The sequence below is a fragment of the Arachis ipaensis genome, chromosome B5 (genome assembly GCF_059453495.1).
Source record: "Arachis ipaensis isolate K30076 ecotype BB chromosome B5, ASM5945349v1, whole genome shotgun sequence".
In the NCBI taxonomy this organism is placed as follows: domain Eukaryota; kingdom Viridiplantae; phylum Streptophyta; class Magnoliopsida; order Fabales; family Fabaceae; genus Arachis; species Arachis ipaensis.
The window spans coordinates 128,988,580-129,009,780 of record NC_142440.1 but is presented as its reverse complement, the minus strand read 5'-3'; the positions used below and the strand labels follow the sequence as shown (position 1 = coordinate 129,009,780).

The window sequence follows — 21,201 nt, the reverse complement described above, 5'->3', positions numbered from 1 at the left end:
ATATAACTGAATTTTGTAGTGTGTAAAAATTTTCATGCACATCACCCCTTCCTTATGTTAACTTTTCTCTTGATTGGATAAAATAAAAATGAAGGTTGGATAAGTAATAAAACAGTACAAATAAAAATTTTTAATTATATATATATATAGAGAGAGAGAGAATTTAATCATTAATGCATGGTTATATTCCTTTTGACTTGTAATGATCAACAGTAGCAGAACTTGGTGATCACTATGAAGCTAAAACTATATTGTGCTTTTGTCATTGGTTAATTATTTCTAAAGCTATGAATGTTAAATTGTGTACAGTGGAAGGAAATGGTGCAAGGACCTCCAGAAGGACATAGAGCAAATGCTGACACCCTAATAACTTCCTATGTTGAAACGACTAATAACATTCGAAATCTATCCTTATATGACATCTATCCTTATATGAGAGCGATGCAACAAACACTATAAAGGAATCCAATAGCAATACAACAAATAGAACATTACCTAACGATGCCAAAGCACAAAGTAAAAAGACAGAGCGGGTGGTGTAGGATGAACCAGGCGTATAGTTGCTACTTGCTGTCAGTAGGTAAACTTAACTCCTTTCAATTTATTCTGATCAGATTCACCTTGAACGAAAAAACAGTATATAGTTTAGTTTCTATCATGTCAAACATTGCTAGTTGATTAAATCATAATGTATTTATGCTAAATTCTTCTCAGTCCAATTTTCAAAAGTTTTTTCCACAGTAAAAGATTGTTTATGCAGGGAGAAGGATATAACATATTAGCAACAATGCAATATTAATTCAAACCAAGATGCACGCAATATTAAGCACAGAAAAAATAATAGAATCATATAGCAGAGTTAACATAAACATGAAATTTACAAAGTTTCATTTGAAAGCAACAAAGCTGAAATGGGCAGTGAAAAAAATTTTTTGACCCAATTTTAGAAGACAAAAGACCCAAAAATCGAGAATTGAAACTCACTACCGTGAAGAGTGATGAATATAGTAGATATAGTTTAAGGAACTGAACAAAAAAATTAACAGAAACACAATAGAGTGGATACAAACCTCCACATTAGCTGTAGAAAGATCTTCTTTTACCTTAGTTGCTAAATTATTTTGAAATTACAGAAGCCATGACATCAAAAACCAAAGGAAAAACGAACAATTCATGTTGCATCACTTAGAAATCTCACTTGCTCTTATTGGATGCAAAATTAAAGATAAGAAGAAATCAAGTTAAGACCTTTTGGTGAAGGGCAATTAGAATCCTGGCAATAATATTACGGTTCTGGATTTTCTGCATCAACGGAGAAAGACGCATCGCAACAACAATAACAACAATAACAGTACAGACATTTACATCAGATCAAATAGTAAGGAACACACATAACTTATCATCGCAAACCATTACGAATTTGTCATTAGAAAAAGAAAAAAGAAATACCCCTAGGTGGGAGCGCGTCTCTTGAGAGTGATCTGGTGCTGCCACCTGCTATGAAGACACAATTTAAATAAACAAAAATAATATTAAAAAAAAAGAAAACAGGGGTATTAAAATCTTATACTTTCATTTTCTCATAGAGCTTGTTGGGCAGTCTGTTGCAAAATGTCCATAAATGCTTACAATTTTAGCAGCTTCTGCTGGCACAAACGCCGCCGAAACCTACTTCCGCATCCGCCTCCTCCCTGGTTGCAATCCTTGACCCATTCCACCACGGCTGTAGCATGCACGACAGTGGACCCATGCCGCCTTAGACTCCTCCACTACTATAGCCGCCGTCGCCACCGCATCCACCTTCATAACCCCTACTACCACCGCTGCTGTCTCTTCCACCACCACGACTCCCCTGAAGGTTGGAGCCATTAGGTACAGTGACATCAACTATTTTGAAACTCTATAATCTCCACCTTCAAGTTAGATTAGGAACAAAAAAGCTAAAGAAGAAAAAGAGATCGAAAAATAGTATTAGAGAACGGAGAAACGAACTGAAGAGGAGGAGGAGGAACTAATGATGATGATGAAGAAGAAGAAAGAAAAATAGAAAATGAGAATGGAAGGAGAACGTAAATGACGAGAATGAATCTCTTTTTCAATTTTGATTTTGAAATTAAAATTCAAAATTTAAAATTTCATGCTCAATTATTGCATTTGTGGCAAGTGACAACAATGACGCAGAATGGGAGAGATGAGTTTGATATAAAAGGAAGGAATTGTTTTGAATGAATCTAGAACATGCCACGTTGGATTTCCACTCCCGAATAAACCTTCTTTTAAAGGATAGTTATAGGATTATAGGATAGGATATAGGATTAGGACTGGTCTTGCATCAAAATCGGTGATAATCGATTTGACCCGTGTAGATTTCATGAAAATTGGTGAATTGGTCAGTTTTTGAAATTCGGACCGGTTTATTTTTTTTAGAAAAAAACTTTTAATACTACGCTGTTCTAGTTTAAAAAAAAAGAGAATGAATACCCAACCCCCAACTCCTTATAAGTATTTCGAGAGGACAACGAGATTCTTAACAAAAAAAAATGGGACTGATTAACTCATATGCCAAAAGAAATATATTGACTTTTTTTACAAGGACTAATCAGTCCCATAAAAATAAAGATCAGGAGCCAAAAAAAATATTTTTTTTAAGAATCTCGTTATCTTTCGAAGTAATTGTCAGCGGCCGAATTTTTTTCAAAAAAAAAACAAACAAAAAACCCTAATTTCCCAACGGCAACCCCAAGGCCCCAACCTAAAGTCTCAGCACACTCTCTCCCAAGAATCACAGATTCACTCACTCTCACCTCTCTACCTCACTCACCGCAGTTCCGAACGTTCACCGCCGACCACAACGGCAGCCAACGGAGGACGTCACTCGTCCCTCCCCTCGCCGGCTCCTCTGCGTCGTCTCGGCGCCGCCAGTGTCTGCTCGCCTCTGCCTTCTTCGTCTTTGTTGTCCCGGCCACCTTGGCTCCGCCGTTCCTCGCCTGCCTCCGCCTCGTGCCTCTTCTGCCTCTGCTTCCTCCGTCGTCATCGTGTTGGCTCCTCTGCTGGCTCTGCTCTGCTCCTCTTCGAAGCTCTGCTCTCTCTCGCCGGTGGCCTGCTCTGCAACGGGCCAACACTGCAGCGGCCTCAAGTTGGAAAACCGTCCCTGATTCTGTTTCTGACTTTCTGCTTCTGCACTGTAGTGTAGGTGAGTCTGGTTTTTAGTTATTCTTATTAATTTTTTATACTGGATTTTTGCTATTTTAATGTATTGATGGTAATTGTATTTGTATGTAAAACTGATTGATTTAATTTGTATAGGTTTAGATGAATTGTTTTTGTATGTAAAACTAATTGATTTAGTTTGTTGTTCTCTTTGTTCTTTTTCCTTTCTTGAGGCTTGTATACTAAAGTTGGAGAAACAGATAATAGAGCAAAAGACATTTTCATTAACACTAAAAAATTTGTTTCCTAGCTTGATAATCAAATGATGAAGGTTCAATAAAAAGGTCTTCTTCTGGTGTTGTGTAGCACTCTTTAATTTCCTCAGTGGATTAATCACTTTGCAATAGTTTGATTTGGAGGTCAGTGGTAATAAACAAGAGTTTGTTTTTAAAAGAGAGAAAATGGGAAGGTTCTAGCAGTTTTAAGTTTCAACATGGAATTTTCATTTGAGTTGAAGTTTTTCTTGTTATATTTGTCTTGTTTTTCATTCAGGAAGGGTCTTCCAAGTTCTGTTCTTTGGCCCTTTTGTTTTCCTTTGCATCTTTAAAACAAAGATGCTAAAAAGTGCAAAACAAGAGAGAGTGACTGTATGGAAAACTAGAAACAAGAAAATATTCAACAATGAATCTGTGAATGTACAGGCGATGAACTGATTTCGTTTTATAAGGAGTCATGGAAACGAGGCAGGAAAGACAGGATAATTGATCATTGAAGCTGTTTTGTTTCGTGCCAGTAGCTAGTGGATTTTTTTTGTGTTAGGAGTGATTACTAGTTACTTTGTTTTGTGTTGGTTGATCTGCGTTTTGTATTCTTGCTTTGGTTGTATCTTTTCGTCCTGTTGCTGCCGGTTGTTGTAGTTGTTTTGCTCCTCACCACCCTCTTTGGATTTATGGATGTGACTTAGGCTTTTCTAGAGGAATGTTCATCTCCACAAAAAAATATTGGAATGCTGCTATATTAGTTTATTTTCCAATGAAATATTTCCTGGAAAACAAAAAAGTCATAATTTCAGCCTTTATATTATAACTTTAATATTCAGGATTTCTCTTTTTCTTGATTAATCTCTGGACATTTGATTATTTAAGTGACACCGGGTTAACCGGTTCAACCAATGACCTAGTAGTCTGACCGGTTCGGTTATGATAACTATGGTAGTTTGTCCTTTTAATCTTTCAGTGATATTTTTGTCGGTGCCTAAATCTTGAGGGAATTTTTGGTGATTTACCCAATTTTCTCAAACATTATTTTTCCAAGATTGATATTTTAGTACCTTATCCCAATGGACATAGTCTAAACTTGGCAGCGTGAACAGTGTCATCCATACTCCAGAAACTTGAAGATGAGATCGAATGAGAGCCCTTTGACGGAGATATACATACCAGGAGAATGGTCGGACGCGGTGGAGTTTATCGTGTCAAAGTGGAGCCCTCCTCCTATTGTTTTGATTTGTGGCGCCAAGAATTGTGGGAAGACAACGTTTTCCCGCCATCTCATGAATGTGATGTTGCAGAATGGCATGTGTTCCTACGCCAAGGTTGCTTACCTCGACACCGATGTCGGCCAGCCTGAGTTCACTCCTCCTGGTTTTCTCTCTCTCACCATTGTTGACAAAGTCACTTCAGGTATGATCAAAGATATTTCCTCATCCGTCCTTCCATTTTTATTATTATTAATATTATTGAGTTACTGAGGTTACACAAAATAACATTTGGCTGAAAGTTATCTATGGAAGAATAAAAAACCAAAAGTACATGAAGGATCATGTTTTTGCTAATAAAAATACCTATATTTTGGATACATTGTCAAATGAATCAAGCGTATAGTGGCAGTTTTTCTCTTTCTTTCATGGATAGTTTTGTCAGCCACAATCTTTGATTGTTCCTGTGTAATTTAATTGTTATTAGTATTGATTCATAATAGCTTATTTCTTGCTCTTCTTTTCCTACCTATTATTTTAGATTTGACAACTCCATGCCTGAAAACACCGGAGAGGTACGAAGTGTTTTATTTTCTTTATCTTAATATTTTGGGAACTTAATATCTCTTTTTTGTTTTATTTATTTGTTTGTTTTGCATGTTGTAATGTAATGTTTCTTTGGATTTGAAAAATTAATGTTCTTCATGTATTAGTTATTCTTGCCTTTTGTTGATATGAAGCAATTAATTGGACTTCTTGACTTACTACCTGCCATTTATTTGTAGGTGCCTTTATTTTGGTGATGTTTCTTCTAAAAGAGATCCATCAACATACTTAAATTATGTATTTTCCATATTTGATTACTACCGGAGGGAGTATTACATGTTTGATGAAGAAGAAAATTCTCCTGGGACTCTGGTGCCTCTTATCGTGAACACTCCTGGCTGGGTGAAAGGTAAACCCGTTTAATTTTCAGTTATTAATCTGACTTTTTCTTAGGGCTGCATAATCTGACTTTTTCTTAGGGCTGCATACATGTTAGAATAATATTTTTATGACACTTAGCTGGGTTTTGCATTTATCTCGATTTCCAGGCATTGGTTATGACATATTGGTGGATATGTTGAAACATATTTGCCCCACACAAGTTGTTAAGATAGGCATATCCTCCACAAATAAGAATTTACCTGCTGGAGAATTCTGGTTAGATAGGGAACATGATGGAACAATTGACTTAATCGAGATAAAGTCAGCTCGGCAAGACTCATTCAATAGATCGTAAGTCTAAGTCTGATTAGAAATTTATTGATTGTTTTCGTTGCTGATGCTGCTAGTTTGGCCTTTTATTTTGATCTCTTAGTCTCTTATGCATCAAGTTTGATAGTATATCATGTGTTTGTTTCCACAGGGTGCTTGTTCAAAAGGATGCACATCTCTTGCGTGATTTACGAATAATGGCTTATTTTAGACAGTGCTTCCCTGGTGATTCAGATATTTCTACTATCAAAGAACTTGCAAATTCCTTGGCCTCTCACTGCCCTTATGAAGTTCCCATTGCAAGCATAAAGATTCGACATCTTCATTGTGAGGTTGGATCCAGTTTGATTCCTTGTATGTCTAATTCTAATTTAGGTTCATGGTTTCTTGCAATAGGAATGTTGCTGCCTTTTGACTTGAATATTCATGGGTTGTAGTTTCACTAACAACCTCTTTGCTCTCAAGATAAGGCTGTTTTCATCCAACATTTCCTAAACCCGACAATGGCAGGGTCTCATTACTAGCCAGCCACCATTTTTGTGTTCTGAACTTTCTTCTGTGTATTTGATTCATTTCATTTCCAGACCTAAAGCCTGTTTTCTTATTGTTTTACTATGTTTTTGCAGGTCCGAAGCTCTGAAATATTCTACAGTTTGAATGCTAGTATTGTTGGCTTAGCAGTTGATTCTGAAGAACCTGAAAGTTTACCTTGGTGTCTTGGTCTTGGTAGGTTATTTTAGACTTGTCTCCAAATTCCAAAATGTTCCTCATTATGGAGGGTCATTTACTGAAAAACTACTAACATGAAATTTATTATTTAGATGTTGGTAGTAGGAAACAAGTGGAAAGCCCCTGATTCTGCATGTTTACTATCTATACAACTGGAAAACTTCTGATGCCTTGTAAATGAAAAGAAAAACTCTGATACATGAATCTTGATTAAAAGATGAAATGGATTATTGAACTTGATATCAGTTTCAAACTTTTGGTGGGTCTGTGGCACACAAATATCGTGATAGGAGTTCTGGGGGTTAGTTCCATTATATCTCATATTCTGTTGTTACATTTTTAAGATCATGTGTTAACGAATCTCTCACATGTGACTATCATACTAAAACAAATGCATAAGATAAAAGAATAACAAGTGATATTCCTCTCAAAGTGTTTCTTTCAACCAGTGACTATTACACACTATTATAGACCATTAGTGGTTATGCATTGGATAAATAAGTATTTTTCCTAGTTAATATAATTTGAGATAATATTAAAGGCTTGTTTTTCTTTCAATGTTTTTGTTTTGAATATTTTGCAAATAAAAATGTGAAAATAGAAAATAAGATTTTATTGTATTCACTTTTTTATTCCTCAGCTAAATCTTGAAAACAAAAGAACACTAAAAATAAAAAACAGAACAAAATTCCAAACAAAACAGACCCTAAATTTTTTCACTATTAAACACCTGCTTGATTTCCATCCAGGGATTGTGAGGGGAATTGACACAGTCAGAGGTGTGCTCTATGTGATTACACCTGTGCCGCATAGTTCTCTAGAAAGGGTCAACCTCCTCCTACAGGGCTATATACAAATTCCTACCTCTTTATTGCAAGTAAGACACACTTTTATATCCTTTTGTTTTCTTAACATTAAATAATAATCATGTGGCGACATTTGACTCGGATAGCCAACTTTGCCTAGAATAAGAAAAGGCTTGATTGTTATCGTATTCTTTCTTAACTTATAGAAACGTAAGGCACATTCTCAAACGTGTAATCTAACTCGCGTTCTTTCCCTTTGTTCTCTTATAGGAAAAGAAGTAATTAGTTGTTAAAATGTGATGTGCTAAATATTAGAAAAGGAACTACGCCAGAATGGTTTCCTATTTCTTGTCATGAGGTTGTGGCCTTGTGGGTGGGACTGGAAATGATTGGTGATGTCCATCTCTTAATGATTATAGAGTATTTTTAATATCACGTTATTTTTCAGGTGTTAAAAGGGATTTGAATACTTTCATGTTCAAAATGAATATGACAACCTTGCTTACTCCCTCTAGTCCCAAATTGTCCATTTATAAAGTTTGATTTTGGTACAAAATAAGTGACCATTTTGGAAAACTAGACAGCAATAGTTCATTTTTCTAAATGAAAGCAAGAGAATTAAGTAGCAAAAGAGAGCAAGTATAAGAAAAACAAATTTAACAAGGATAATTTTGTCACGATTAGTTTACTTCTATCTAAAATCAAGATTTTTTTCATTTCTTTAATTCACATGCGTAATTATAACTTGACAATTATTTGGGACCAAAGAGTATCATTTTAACACTTTCTTCTAAATAACAAAAATTAGTGGACATGTGAATATTATTAACAGGTGATATTCATTTTGAACATGATAAAATCCAAATTCCAAAACTTACATGTTATTTCTGACCATTGTTTTCTATTCATTCAGACACAACTAGGATACAGTCATCACTTATCACTAATCACCTATGGTTCTTTGTGATTAGAAGCACAGGTTTTACTTAAGTTAGTGCTCTTATTTTGGGTTTCGCTTAGCGTTACCACGTGCAGAAATTTTAATAAAAAAGGGGTAAAGTTTACTTTTTTTTTTCTCTAATGTTTTCGAAAATATTCTTGACATCTAATTTGTTTCAAGTTTGTCCCTAATGTTTTTGATAAGTATCAATTCTACCCTTATTGAATTTTTTTATGATCAACAATTAGTCAAATCTTCTTTTCCAATTTTACCCATAAAATCCAATTCACCCTTCCTTCCTCTCTTCCACACCATCCTCTTTCCAAACTCCACGCCCACACACACCACCAACACCACCACCATCATCTCCCCTGCCTCTTTCATCCACCATGCACTGCCATTGCATCTGCCTCCTCCACCATTGCCCATCGCGGCAACCATCTCGGCCGCTTCCACCACTCGCTACAACCATTATCTTCTCTTTCACCATGTGCCACCGTCGCATCTGCCTCCTCCCCCATTTGTTGCTGCCGCAACCATCTCTGCCTCCTCCATCACTCGTCGTAATGGATGTTGGTGGGGGGTGGTGATGATGATAGAGAGAAAAATTAATGATGATGATGACGGTGATAAGGAATTGATTATGAGAATTAGGGTTAGAATTGGAAAAAAAGTTGAATAACTATTAACCGTCAAAAAATTAACGGTTGAGGTTATTTTGACAATTTTCAAAATGTTTGGAGCAAAGAATTTATTTTATTATTTTTAGAGTTTTTCATGCATTGGGTATATCAGAATATTTTTATTTTTATTTTTTTCTATTATTTTTTCTGTTTCACTTTTACCACTCTTTACCGATGCAATGTTGTTCCCCCGACTGAACAATCATGGTTCCTTTTCAGGTGTATGGATGCATATCACCTTACATGACAGCGAATGCTTTGACCACAAGCTAGTTAATAGTTATCGTCTTGAGTTGGTAAAGACGACCATTGCAGTAACATAGCAGTACTAGACGTCTTGATTACTGTAGATGCTTCCTTTTCCATGGAACAATCTCCCAGGATAATAATTATGTGTGTTCGATTGAGAGTTTGTTTCCTAGGTAGAAAATTATAACAACTTTGGGAATTGGGATGCTAATTCGTTTCTTTGAAATATAGTAATAGAAAATTGGATTGCCTTACTAGTGTTCTGAATTCCGTTTAGCAATAATTGTCTTGCATAAAGCTTGCAAGCTATTTATTATTTACTTTACCAATGATAAGAACCAGAAACTTTAGTAGCTAAACTGATGAGTTGAATTAGAGATGAATATGTTTGGGGAACTATGACGTTGATAACGATTCATATTTGTAAGTAATATTTTCCTTTTCCTAGGGTTTTAAAGCCAAGGAGTTGTGTTATTCATGGTTGAAGATTGAGAGTGGAGTTGTGTTATTTATCGATTGTGTTACCTAAACACCTAATCTCATTATATTGATCATGTGTAAACTTCAATTGCAAATTAGGGCCAACACAACATCTTGCATATATATTTCTGAGTAGTTCCCAGAACACCCCTCACATTTGATTTATATAATTATAATTATAAAGATAATTTGTTTTATCAATGTCTACATCAAACTTACTCCTAGACTTGGTTGGTTTTCATTGGTATTTTATATTTATAGCCAAACGAGATATCCATTCAGGTTTGCATTTTATTAACTGTATACATATACATATGTTTGTTATCGGTTACAAACATCATAGTTGGTAGTTACAAGTTCTGCAACCTGTTATAGGATTTTGACTTTTTGAGGCTTGATGATGCTGATTTTGTTTTCCTTATTTTATCAACCATTAGAATTATGAAATCAACATCAAGTAAACCAACAACACTCTTCCAAAGTAGTTTAATTATATTTGGATTTCCTTAACTGCATATATGCATTTTCCGCTAGTTTTATTTTTGGTATTAGTATTTTCCACTAGTTATAAATACAATAAATGGTCGTTACAAGTTATGCAAATAGGTTACAAACTACGAGGCTTGTTGATGTTTCAAAATCAAAAATGGCATGGCCCATGCAAGGTGCCATGGGGAGGGTAGTGCTTTCAACCTTGTATAATGCATGGACATCAAATGTACATGGGAGGCCGTGGCCAGTGGCCACTCTAGGAAGAAACTAAACAAATCCAAAATAAAATCAAATTCTTGTTTGCAACAAAATAACTCTAAATTCCACAATATCACTTAGTTGGCACAACTATTATCAGCAATTACCAGCAACTAACTATCAGAACAAAGTCAAACGTAAAGCCAACCCTGCATACATACAACAAACTATACAAACTCGCACCACAAGTCCACAACATTAGCTAATTACTTGCCAAACATGCTGTGTTGCAAGTTTTTTCCTCTTTATTATGCCCTCAGCAAGTTGCGCTGTCGTCCCAACTTTCTTTCTTCAATTTAGCATACCCACGAGCCATGGGATTTGCCATGAAGGCCGAGCTCTCAATTCATCCAGCTGACACATGGGCAATGACCAACCCAGTGAGAAGGAGGAGCACAAACCCTCCAACACCAGCAACCAAAATTCTCAGAATAAATATCCAACTTCTATACGCACAATGAAATTCTAAACTCCTACAAATTTACAACACAATATCATGCTCGCATTTAACTTATTTATTACCTCTGTGTGCTAGAAAACTATCAATATATATTTTTTCACAAATTTAGTTATACAAGAAATTAAACTAGTTACAAACCTCAATAATGTTTTCCAGATTAATCATACCCGCGGGCAACGGGATTTGCCATCAGAGCCGACCTTTCAATTCTTCGGAGGCCACATGAACCATGTACCCTCTAACAGTAGCAACTAAAATTCCCAGAATCAATATCCAACTTATTTTTTTGTACAATGAAATTCTAAATTCCTACAAATTCACAACACAAATGTGAGCAACCTTATAATTTTTTGGCTAGAACATAGGCCGTGTACTAAACCATAGAAGTCATGTACCCAACATACCAATGAAAATTTCCAGAGTCAATATGCAACTTCTATTTGCACAATGAAATAGTAAAGGGTAAAAAGAGGTTACATTATGGGTGTGTAAGAGTGAGAGGATACAGTGGGCAAGAAAGGAATTATAGGTTGTGGATGCGTAAGAAAATAAAAGGGGGTTATTGTCTTATTGATTGTCAACTATTGGGTGTAGAATTTCAATAAAATAGTCAAACGTTTCTAAATTATTGGTTCTCAACTTCATTCTCCCTTGTTGAATTAGCAAAACTCTTTTAAATTCAAATGTTTTGAACTTTTGGGGTGTAGAATTTCAGACGCATATGCCAGAGAGCATCTTATCGGGTAAGTTCACGAGTTGAAGATAAGCAAACTCAAACCGCTGACATTCGTCACAGGTTAAGCTACCGCCTCTCAGTCCCCAGTTGTCTACTATAAAAGCCAACAATAGACAATAACTTTCCCTCGAACACAGCTTACAACTTCCATCGTATTATGCTCACTTAGGTTGTCCTATAGTTTTGGTTCTATGTTGCTGAACGTGATGGGGATCTAGTTTTATTAAAGAGAAAAAGAACACTCTAATATTGAGGATGCAATGTGTTTCAGCGACGATGTAGAAGTAAAAATAGGTTGAATAGGTTGATGCAGGTCAAGATTGATCCATTATTATGCCCTTTTCTTTGACAAGTTGATCAAGCTCATCCATGCCTAGTTTTACTTTCCAATTGTTTGTTAAGGAGACGCCATGATTTTATTGTATTAGCAAGGCTGCAAAAAGTTCAGTCAACAAAAATAGAAGAGATTGTGAAAAGTATGATAGTGAAAAAGTATCTATTACTCCGGCCAAAGAAAAATATTATACAGAATTAATCATAATTTAATTGCAATCAAGTTTCTATCGGTTAAAAATTAATCAAATCCTTACATACAGGGAAAAAAAATTATCGAATCCCTACTATGGAAATGGAGCACACACTTCTTTAATCCTAACATTTGCTATGGAATAAATACCAATGACTAAATTATCATTGAACTTTGACTTAAACGGTGAGAGATGTATTCTAGAAGAACCACTATTCCCCCCTTCATTTGTCCAACTATCTCATACACATCTCCGAAACACCCCAGCACCAGTTGCACACTTAAAAAAGAAAAACAAACTGGCTTCATCACCCACCTGCCTTTACTTCCTCCGTTTTATTTGTTGACGCTCACTATGATGTAAGCTTGTGGTTCTCATCAAGGGCGACTCCTTTTGTTTTGTTTTGGTATTTTTTCCACCCTCAAAGTAGGATGCTACTTAGCTGCATATATTTTGTGGGATGCGAGTTAGCAGCATTAAAACACCAAAGGTATTATTAGCAAGAGGCCATCTTCAATTTTATCAATTAGATAACACAAAATCAGATAAAAAAAATATTATGCACACATAAAAAATCAGCCACCATATATTTGTATATGTGTGTTCGAACAGGAATTAGTTAAATGGTGACTTAATTTTGGTATACACATAGCATAGTTAGATCTAGAAAGCTACCTCAAGGTTGATGAATGAAATTTGACATACTACTGGTGCCTGTCTTGACAAAACAATGTCCCGTAGAAAGATACCCTTTTTTCATTTGAAAGCCAACACGCTGTGACATTGTCATCACGATCTCTAATGAAATTGCACCTGAAGATTTAAAACAACACTTACTATATAATTGATTATGTGAAAATCAATTTACGTATTAATGTTTTAACTGAAAAGAGATTTCAAGATAATTTGTTTTGTTTGGATTGTACGGAAAAAACTGTGTGACAAAAAATAGTTTTGGTGAAGCTAGAGGAATAGGACCGAGAGACAAGAAGTCATGGTGGTGGAATGCGAGTGTACCAAAAAAGATAAAGACAAAAAAAGTGCTTTAAAAAGTGGTGTTTATGCCGCAATACAGATAACATGAAAAAATATAAGGCGAGCATATGAGAGTCTCTACCAGCCTTTAGGCATGAAGGAAAGAGAAAAAAGCATATATAGAATTGCAAAGAGCCGTGAAAGAAGAACAAGAAACTTGTATCAGGTTAAGTGCATAAAGGATAAAGATAAAGAGGTTTTGGCTCAAGATGAGAAGATCATTAAAAGGTGGAAAATCTACTTCTATGAGTAATTTAATGAAGGACAGATGAACCTTGGTCGATTATGCACGAGGGAAGAAAATCAAAACTTCGACTACCATCGACTATCGAAGGATTCGAGACTTCGAGGTAAAAGAGGCTCTAAAGCGGATGAAAAATGACAGAACTTTGGGACCCGATAATATTCTGATTTAAGTTTGGAAAGGCCTTGGAGAAAAGGCATCAGTTGGTTAATCAAGCTTTTACATGAGATTTTAAGGTTAAAGAAGATGCCAAATGAATGGAGAAAAAACACCTTGGTACCTATCTACAAGAATAAGGGAGATATACAAAATTGCGAAAACTATAGAGGGATCAAGCTCATGAGTCATACCATGAAGTTATGGAAAAAGGTGATAGAACGAAGATTGAGACAACAGACACAAGTAACAAAGAATCAATTTGGGTTTATACCAAGCAGATCCACCACCGAACCTACATACATGTTAAGAAGGATGATGGAGAGGTATCGTAATAATAAAAAGGATCTACATATAGTGTTTATTAATATGGAGAAAGCGTATGATAGGGTGCCAATAGAGGTCATAGAAGGTTTTGGAAATGAAGAGAATAAAGATCGCATATATTCACGCAATTAAAGATATGTATGATAGGGTTACAACTAGTGCGAAGACTCAAGGTGGTATGACAGAGGAATTTCCTATTGGTATTGAGTTACACCTATGCCGATGATATTGTTCTTATGAGAAAGTCAATAGAAGACCTAAATAAAAAGCTGGAGTTATGGAGAGAAATTCTAGAAGTATATGGTCTAGCGCATAAGCCGTAGCAAGATGGAATATAAAGAATGTAAGTTCGACAGCCGAAGGGAAAACCCTAATACAGAGATGAAGATTGGAAAACACATCCTACGAAAAGTTAAAAGTTTTAAGTATCTTGAGTGCACTATACAGGATAATGGAGAAATTGAACAGGATATAAATTTTAGAGTCCAAACAGATTGGTCAAAATGGCGGAGTGCGTCTAATTTTATGTGACAAAAAAATGTCTTTAAAACTTAAAAGACAAATTCTATCACACTACTATCAGACCGGCTATACTTTATAGTACAGAGTGTTGGACGATTAAAAGGGACCACGAACATAAGTTAAGTGTAGCAGAGATAAAGATGTTGAGATTGATGAGTATTCATACGCGTTTGGATAGAATAAGGAACGAAGATATAAAATAGAGAGTTGGAATAGCACCTATTATAAAAAAGATGGTAGAATTGAGTCTCACGTGGTTTGGACATGTGAGAAGAAGACCAACAAAGCGTCCAGTCAGGAGGGTGAATGAAATAGAGGATGAACAAGGGGTGAAAGGCAGCGGAAGACCTAAAAAGGCTATCTATGAAGTGATCAAACGAGATCTACATGTAAACGATCTCTCCGTAGACATAATACATAATAGAACTCAATTGCATCATTTGATCCATGTACTCGATCCCATCTACTAGGACAAGACTTTGTTTTTGTTGTTGTGTGATAAAACTACTAAAAAAAGACCGTTATTATTTATATTATTGACTTATCAAGCAAAAACACTAATGTGTGCATCGAACAAAAAACCTTTTCAAAAAAAATAAAAATAAAAAGGAGAGGAAAAGAAACTTAAAATTTGGACAACACATAATCACTTACATAAAAATTACCCAAACATGATAAAAAAAAAATTCAAAACGATGAAAAAGAAGTCTTTTTTTGGAGTTCAACAAACATACTCTCTATTCTCTATGGTCTTTTTCATTATAGTTTAAAATGAAATTCATTGAACTCCTCCCCCTTAACGTGACAAGGTAATCCTTTAAAAATGGAAATCATATACAAGAAAGACTATAAGAATTAGTGATGTTTGGTGTCTTACCTCCTGGATGAATATAGGTGCTCGCTTCACGGATTTGACAAGCCACTTTGGGTGTTACCTAGAAATACCTTTAGTTAGTTTTGTAATTCATACTGACAAAAACCATAGCTACAAAAGACATACATAAATATAATGCATGTACACTTGACAGTTTTAGTTATACAATAAGAAAAAGGCTTTAATACTCTATAGGTCTTTATAGTTTATCAAATTTTAATTAAGTCCTTATAGTTTAAAAGTATGTACTTAAGTCCTTATATTAGATAAAAAAATTCCAATTAGGCCTTCTCTAACTATTTTCTTTTGTTAAAAATACAACTATTTTTTGGAATATTCATTTTTGTGTTTCATGTAGGATGAATTATGGAATATTCTAAAAAAAATACTCTAGAATTATTGCATTTTTTTCTGAAAAATAATTAGTAAGAATCTAATTACAAATTTTTATCTAGTACAGGAATCCAATTACAAACTTTTAAACTGTAAGGCCTAATTAAAAATTTGATAAAACTATAAAAGCTAACAGAACAATTAAACCTAAAGAAATTTGCTAAAGATAATTATTTAAAGTGAGGTACAACAAGGGGAGGATACCATATAATCCAAAGCATCAAGCAACCAAAACAAGGAAGCTACTAGAACAACAAAGCTTTGCCCCACCACTAGGTGGGATCAACAAAACTCCGGTGTCTTATCATATACCATGTCTAAATTACCCCATTTATGCTTAAAAGTTGGGGGCACCCTAAAAGACCAATAAAAGGAAATAATTACATTATTTGCTTGAACAAAGTGATTAGTAAGAAAAAGAAGCTGGCTGGGTTTTACATGAGCTTTAACAGCAACACACGTGCAGCTTCATCCATATGTTTGCCCCTACCAACTAGATATTTCTAAAAATTACCAATATGTTCTCGCATTTTTTTCCAAATCTCAGAAGGATGGGGTGGAAGGAATATGGTACCCTGACCATTTAAATTTGAACCTGATCAGTTTAGCCTTATGACCCCTTATCTTTCCATGGTATAGCAAAATGGTAGAGTAAATAGGAAGGGCAACAAATATCAAGTTCGATTTCAAAGCCTAAGTATACATACAGGATTACAGGCCTTAACTCTAGCAAACAGAATGAGTCTCATATCTCATGAGAACATACGCAAAGATTGTACAGCAGTCTATTTATTCTTGTAACTTCACCTCCCCTTCCTTTTAAAATCAAAAGAATATGGAGCTCAGAAAATTAGTTATTCTTTTGGGTGTTTTGAATTCAAATCCATTGTTTTTAGCCCAAATAATAGGTTTTGATCTTTAGATCAATCTGAAATGTTTTCTTGCAAATCACACCTTCAGTTCCTAAATCATTCCTTGAACAGAACCTCATTCAGTGCTTCCACCTTAATAGACCTATTTGGAAGCCCAGAGCTCCCCTTGAGGTTCAATTCAATCCTTTTTATGGATCCGTTTGTAAAACAGTGCTTAATAGAATTACTACAATAATTATGTTGCATGTCTCAGTGTCATATAGGGCTAACTATCTTTAAATGTGTGTTATTTGTTGACTGTTTTGCTGAGCTCTGAATCTGTTCCATATCTATTTTTGCATTGTTCTGATGATGCTGATGAATGTCAGGTTTGTCAGGTTTGCCATAGAACCTTGATCCAGTTGGTTCACTAGTTTTGATGGCTTTAGGGAATGAGAAAGAAGCCAAATCATTTTGACAAAGCACATTCTATGCGCCAGCACTTAACGTAATGCAATGTAATTATCATAATTTAATCAAGAATTTTGGACAAACAATTACCTAAAACAGGCACTCCAGGAAGTGCTTGATCTGTCCTATTCTCTTCCGTTACGTTAGTTGTATTCACCACATTTGTGCTAGTGTGCAGCAAGGATCCATGGGTTTTCTTCACCACTTTCGCCTTCCTGTGAGAATCAACTAGAGTTATCGTCATGTCCAACAGAACATGAATAATATAAATAAACATCAACAATTTAGTCACAAACCTGATTAGCTTTCGCTTAATAATGCCGGCTTTTAGTTTCGATACCCCTTTATAGACAATGAGAAGTATTATTTACCTTGAAGAAGAATCCACACATAAACAGAAAAGGAAAGAAAAAGAAGAGGAAAATAAGCAAAGAATCTTGGACAACTAATGTCTACTATCACCCACCTGGTTTAATAATCGCAGATGTTGAAAGAGGTTTCCGATTGCCCCTTTCAGCTTTAATGGAAGCAATGACAGAATCACCACTAGGCCCCAAGCCTTTTCTTCCCACCAGCTTCACTCCTAGCTTTTCACAAAGGTAATTCAATCTCATTTCATCACCTCCTCTTACTTCTCTTAGGTCAAGAATCTGTTGCCTTGATAGTAGAGTGTAAACATGAAGCTGCTGCTGCTGATTAAAATGTGACTGAAGCTGCTGAAAAAGCAATTTGTTTGAGTGCTGTTGTTGGTCCTGTTTTGCAACTTCATGACTCTTCTTTCTATGCTCACTAAATGTTACCCGCAAGATTGCTGGTGACTTGGAGTCTGCATTCTTCCGAGCAAAAATGGCAGAAAAGCTTCCAAATTCTATATCAGGTTCTCTAAATAAGTCCGCAAGAAGGGAAGCACAAGAATAAGCATTTGAAGGAGCCCTATCAACCTTCAATCTTCGGGATCGAATATCAGCATAGTGAGCCATATTTGCTGCTTCTCTAAGACCACTAAGAAAAGCCCCATGCATGGTAGCAGGATAGCGCCTAGTGGTTGCCTCCCCAGCAAAGAAAAGTCTACCATCTCCAACAGTTTCTGCTAAAATATCATAATCATCCCCGGAAGCTCCAACTGCAACATTAGAATAAGAACCAAAGCAGAAAGGATCATTTCCCCATCTAGTACAGACAGTTTGGATAGGTTCAGGAACACTAATTCCTTTTGGTTCATAGATACCTGCACACAGACAAAGCATGTGTCATAAATTTATCCTAAACAGAACAGTAATGAAAATTGAGTAACGTTTGACTCATTTTCATAAAATACTTTATTAGGAATAGTTTTAAGCCAAACTTCACAATGGTTACTGTGGAAAACATTCAAAAAGGTCTGATATACTAACTGATATTGATCCAAGAATTGGATGTTATATATAGCCTACACAAATACAATCTTTTTCCCCCCCCCCCCCCCCCTAAAAAAAAGGATATGTGGGTTCGTCAATATATACTAAAGAAAATGTTATAATTACATAAATAGCAAATAAACTTTAACAATATAATTAGTGGTGGAGTTTCCATGCTATAACAATGATCCAGTTTAGCTTTTTATACATTTTGCACAAAATAAATAGACCAACCAAAAGCACACAAGGAACTCAGGAAATCATGCCAGCTGCTTGAAATATTTCGAAGACAGACTTGCAACTTCTTATCTTGTGGTTCATTTTCCCCTTTTTTTAGGTACCATTGGTATCCAGAAAATCTACTATCTAATTATGAGGGGAATGGAAATCTAGGTTACAGTTTTCATGGAGTTACCCTTGAGAATTTGAAGAACACGTGTGACTGCATCTGTTGGGGGCATGCTCTCGAACTTATGTGCAGCTTCCCCAGCCACTAAAGCAATCAACAGTGGACCACCAGCAACTGGGGCATAACTGTAGAACAGAAAAAACTCCCCACGGCGACTTGGATCATCAGTAAGGTGTCCAAAAGTGTCAAGATCTGTCTCCCAGAATACATGAGGAAAAAGCATAGCAACCTTATTCAGTAGACCAAAACCCAATCTTTTTATTCCATCAAGTTTTCTTTGAGGCAACTCAGGTATAAATTTGATGGACCCCTTCTTTAACACTCCTAGTGGAACAGTGCACAATGCCATATCACCCTCAAAGACCTGATTTCCTGCAATAACCTGCACTCCATCACCACTGTATCTAACAGTATGTACAGTTTTCTCATATAGAATAGACACGTTCTCAGCCAAAGCTTGAACTAACTTCCCATTTCCTCCAGGCAAAAAGCAATGATCCCCTCCCATATCATATGGATCATCTTGATCCCAAAACGCTAGCGAAAGATGGGACAACAAACCGGCATTCGCATACTCCAAATTGGCTAGATGCCAATTAAACAAGTTCATCTCCTCATCATTCACCGCATCCTTGTACACTTGCCTAAACGTTTCCAATGCTGCACCAAGGGACACATCCATAGATACCTCCCCCATCAACTGTCTAAGCCTGCTTGCCTTGTCAAGCAAACGGTTGAACGCATTTTCCACCTTTACATCCATATCAGGGTCAACTGGCTTTCCATCGAGACTATAAAGTGGACACTTATCCCTTACCTTATGAAGCACATCACCTAACTGCCTTGCCACAATGCCAAGAGGATTCCCTAAGGTACCAGTTAAAACACTCCCGCCCAAATCCGCAGCTGCACACACCCTATTCCCTCCCTCCATCTTCTTCGTATAAACTCGTCCGCCGGCGCGCTTCCTCCCTTCCAAGACCGTTACTTTAAAGCCAAACCGCATCAGCTGCCTAGCAGCCGCCAATCCGGCCAGGCCAGCGCCGATGATGATCACGCTCGGTTTACTCATTTCCAACGGAATTTTTTCCTTAATTAAGGGTGCAACTCCAAAATTGATGTATCCATGCGAGACGAGGTAGTTATAAGCGGAGTCAAGAAGAGCGTGATAATGCTGAGGTATGTAGTCAACGAACATCTCCTTCGTGACCCACTGGGACACATTCTCGCGCCATTTGGCAATTATATGGTTCCTAATGAGAGTGTAGTTCACTTGCTCTATCCCTCCGATGACCGGGAGAACCCCCGCTTCGATCTCCTCCTCGGTTAGCGAATCGGCTGGAAACCCGGCGCTGAGGGCAATCAAGGCTTCAGTCTTCGGCTCCTTGTTGATCACAATAATCTCATCGGAATTGTCAGGCACCGAGTACTGCATCGACATTGACAGCGGCGGGGGCGGCGGGTTTCCGATGACGACTTTCGACAAAGGAGCCGAAACGGGGACTGCCGCAGCGGAAGACGAGAAACCGTTGTTGTTGTTAGAATTGGAAGCGTCATTGGGGTTGAGAGGGATGCGAAACAACGCCGGGTTGCGTTGGGACCTGCCGCGCCTCCTCTTCTTCGGGACGGTGAAGGAAAGATAGTTGTGCAAGTTAGGGTTAGGGTTTTCAGCCCAGTTTGGGAAAGAATCGGAGTTGGGATCCAAAAAAACGATAGGGTTAGGGTTTTGTTGAGGAGGCAACTGGGTCTGGGATGGGGGGAAGGAAGAAAATTCGGATGGGGAATCCATCTCGTAGTGCTATAATTTTAATTTAAGGTTTTTATTTTTTCTTATTTTTTTCTTCCTCTTCCAAAGATGGACGAATTTCACAGATAATGGAAATAAAAGTGTTGTTTCATGTTTGTGACCGAAATTCCAGTATCCACGTAGCTCAATAGCTCATCCGTATGCCGTCACCATTGTTCAATGTCTGACGGACCAACGGCGGTTCAAACACTGGAAACGCCACTGGGCACGGAGATGGATTTTTAACTCGTAAATAATCGCTATCTATTTTTATCTATCTATTTATTATATTGCAAAACAGTAACACCCTTCACATATTTCAACACCTGTCTATTTTTCAACTGTTTTTGGCATTTCTCCAATTGACACGTGTCTTTATTTCTATTAAAATTACAATCATATTCTATATATACATTGGTAATTACACCCTACTCCTTTTTCATTGTTGCAAGGTTCTTTTGTTCTTGTTCGGTTGGTCGGATGCCAAACGGA

The 21,201-nt window shown here is 36.5% G+C and overlaps 2 protein-coding genes across 7 annotated transcripts; one reads left to right on the top strand and one right to left on the bottom strand.

The window, feature by feature from the left end:
- Positions 1 to 2,721: 2,721 nt before the first annotated feature.
- On the top strand, positions 2,722 to 9,866 carry LOC107643911 (Pre-mRNA cleavage complex II protein family). 5 transcript variants are annotated; one of them, XR_015883617.1, is made up of 11 exons: positions 2,752 to 3,193; positions 4,523 to 4,832; positions 5,169 to 5,202; positions 5,413 to 5,582; positions 5,722 to 5,905; positions 6,036 to 6,216; positions 6,511 to 6,610; positions 7,363 to 7,490; positions 7,690 to 7,811; positions 8,333 to 8,473; positions 9,262 to 9,539. XR_015883617.1 is itself a non-coding variant. In XM_016347660.3 (9 exons), exons 2-9 carry the CDS (start codon positions 4,550 to 4,552, stop codon positions 9,313 to 9,315), a joined length of 1,134 nt encoding a protein of 377 aa, XP_016203146.1. In that variant the 5' UTR covers positions 2,722 to 3,193; positions 4,523 to 4,549; the 3' UTR covers positions 9,316 to 9,866. The 5 variants fall into 5 exon arrangements, 3 of the variants coding, with proteins under 3 accessions (XP_016203146.1, XP_016203147.1, XP_016203148.1); XR_002363443.2 differs by having other exon boundaries at positions 7,690 to 8,473; positions 9,262 to 9,650; XM_016347660.3 differs by lacking the exons at positions 7,690 to 7,811; positions 8,333 to 8,473 and having other exon boundaries at positions 2,722 to 3,193; positions 9,262 to 9,866.
- A 2,372-nt stretch (positions 9,867 to 12,238) lies between these two features.
- FLD (protein FLOWERING locus D-like protein) lies at positions 12,239 to 20,998 on the bottom strand. Of its 2 annotated transcripts, XM_088486664.1 has the most exons (7): positions 18,930 to 20,998; positions 17,584 to 18,345; positions 17,414 to 17,459; positions 17,208 to 17,332; positions 15,406 to 15,463; positions 12,920 to 13,057; positions 12,239 to 12,686 (listed from the first exon to the last, which is right to left on the bottom strand). In XM_088486664.1, exons 1-5 carry the CDS (start codon positions 20,710 to 20,712, stop codon positions 15,432 to 15,434), a joined length of 2,748 nt encoding a protein of 915 aa, XP_088342790.1. In that variant the 5' UTR covers positions 20,713 to 20,998; the 3' UTR covers positions 12,239 to 12,686; positions 12,920 to 13,057; positions 15,406 to 15,431. The 2 variants fall into 2 exon arrangements, with proteins under 2 accessions (XP_088342790.1, XP_088342792.1); XM_088486666.1 differs by lacking the exon at positions 17,414 to 17,459 and having other exon boundaries at positions 17,208 to 17,345; positions 17,564 to 18,345; positions 18,930 to 20,958.
- Between the last annotated feature and the right edge of the window lie 203 nt (positions 20,999 to 21,201).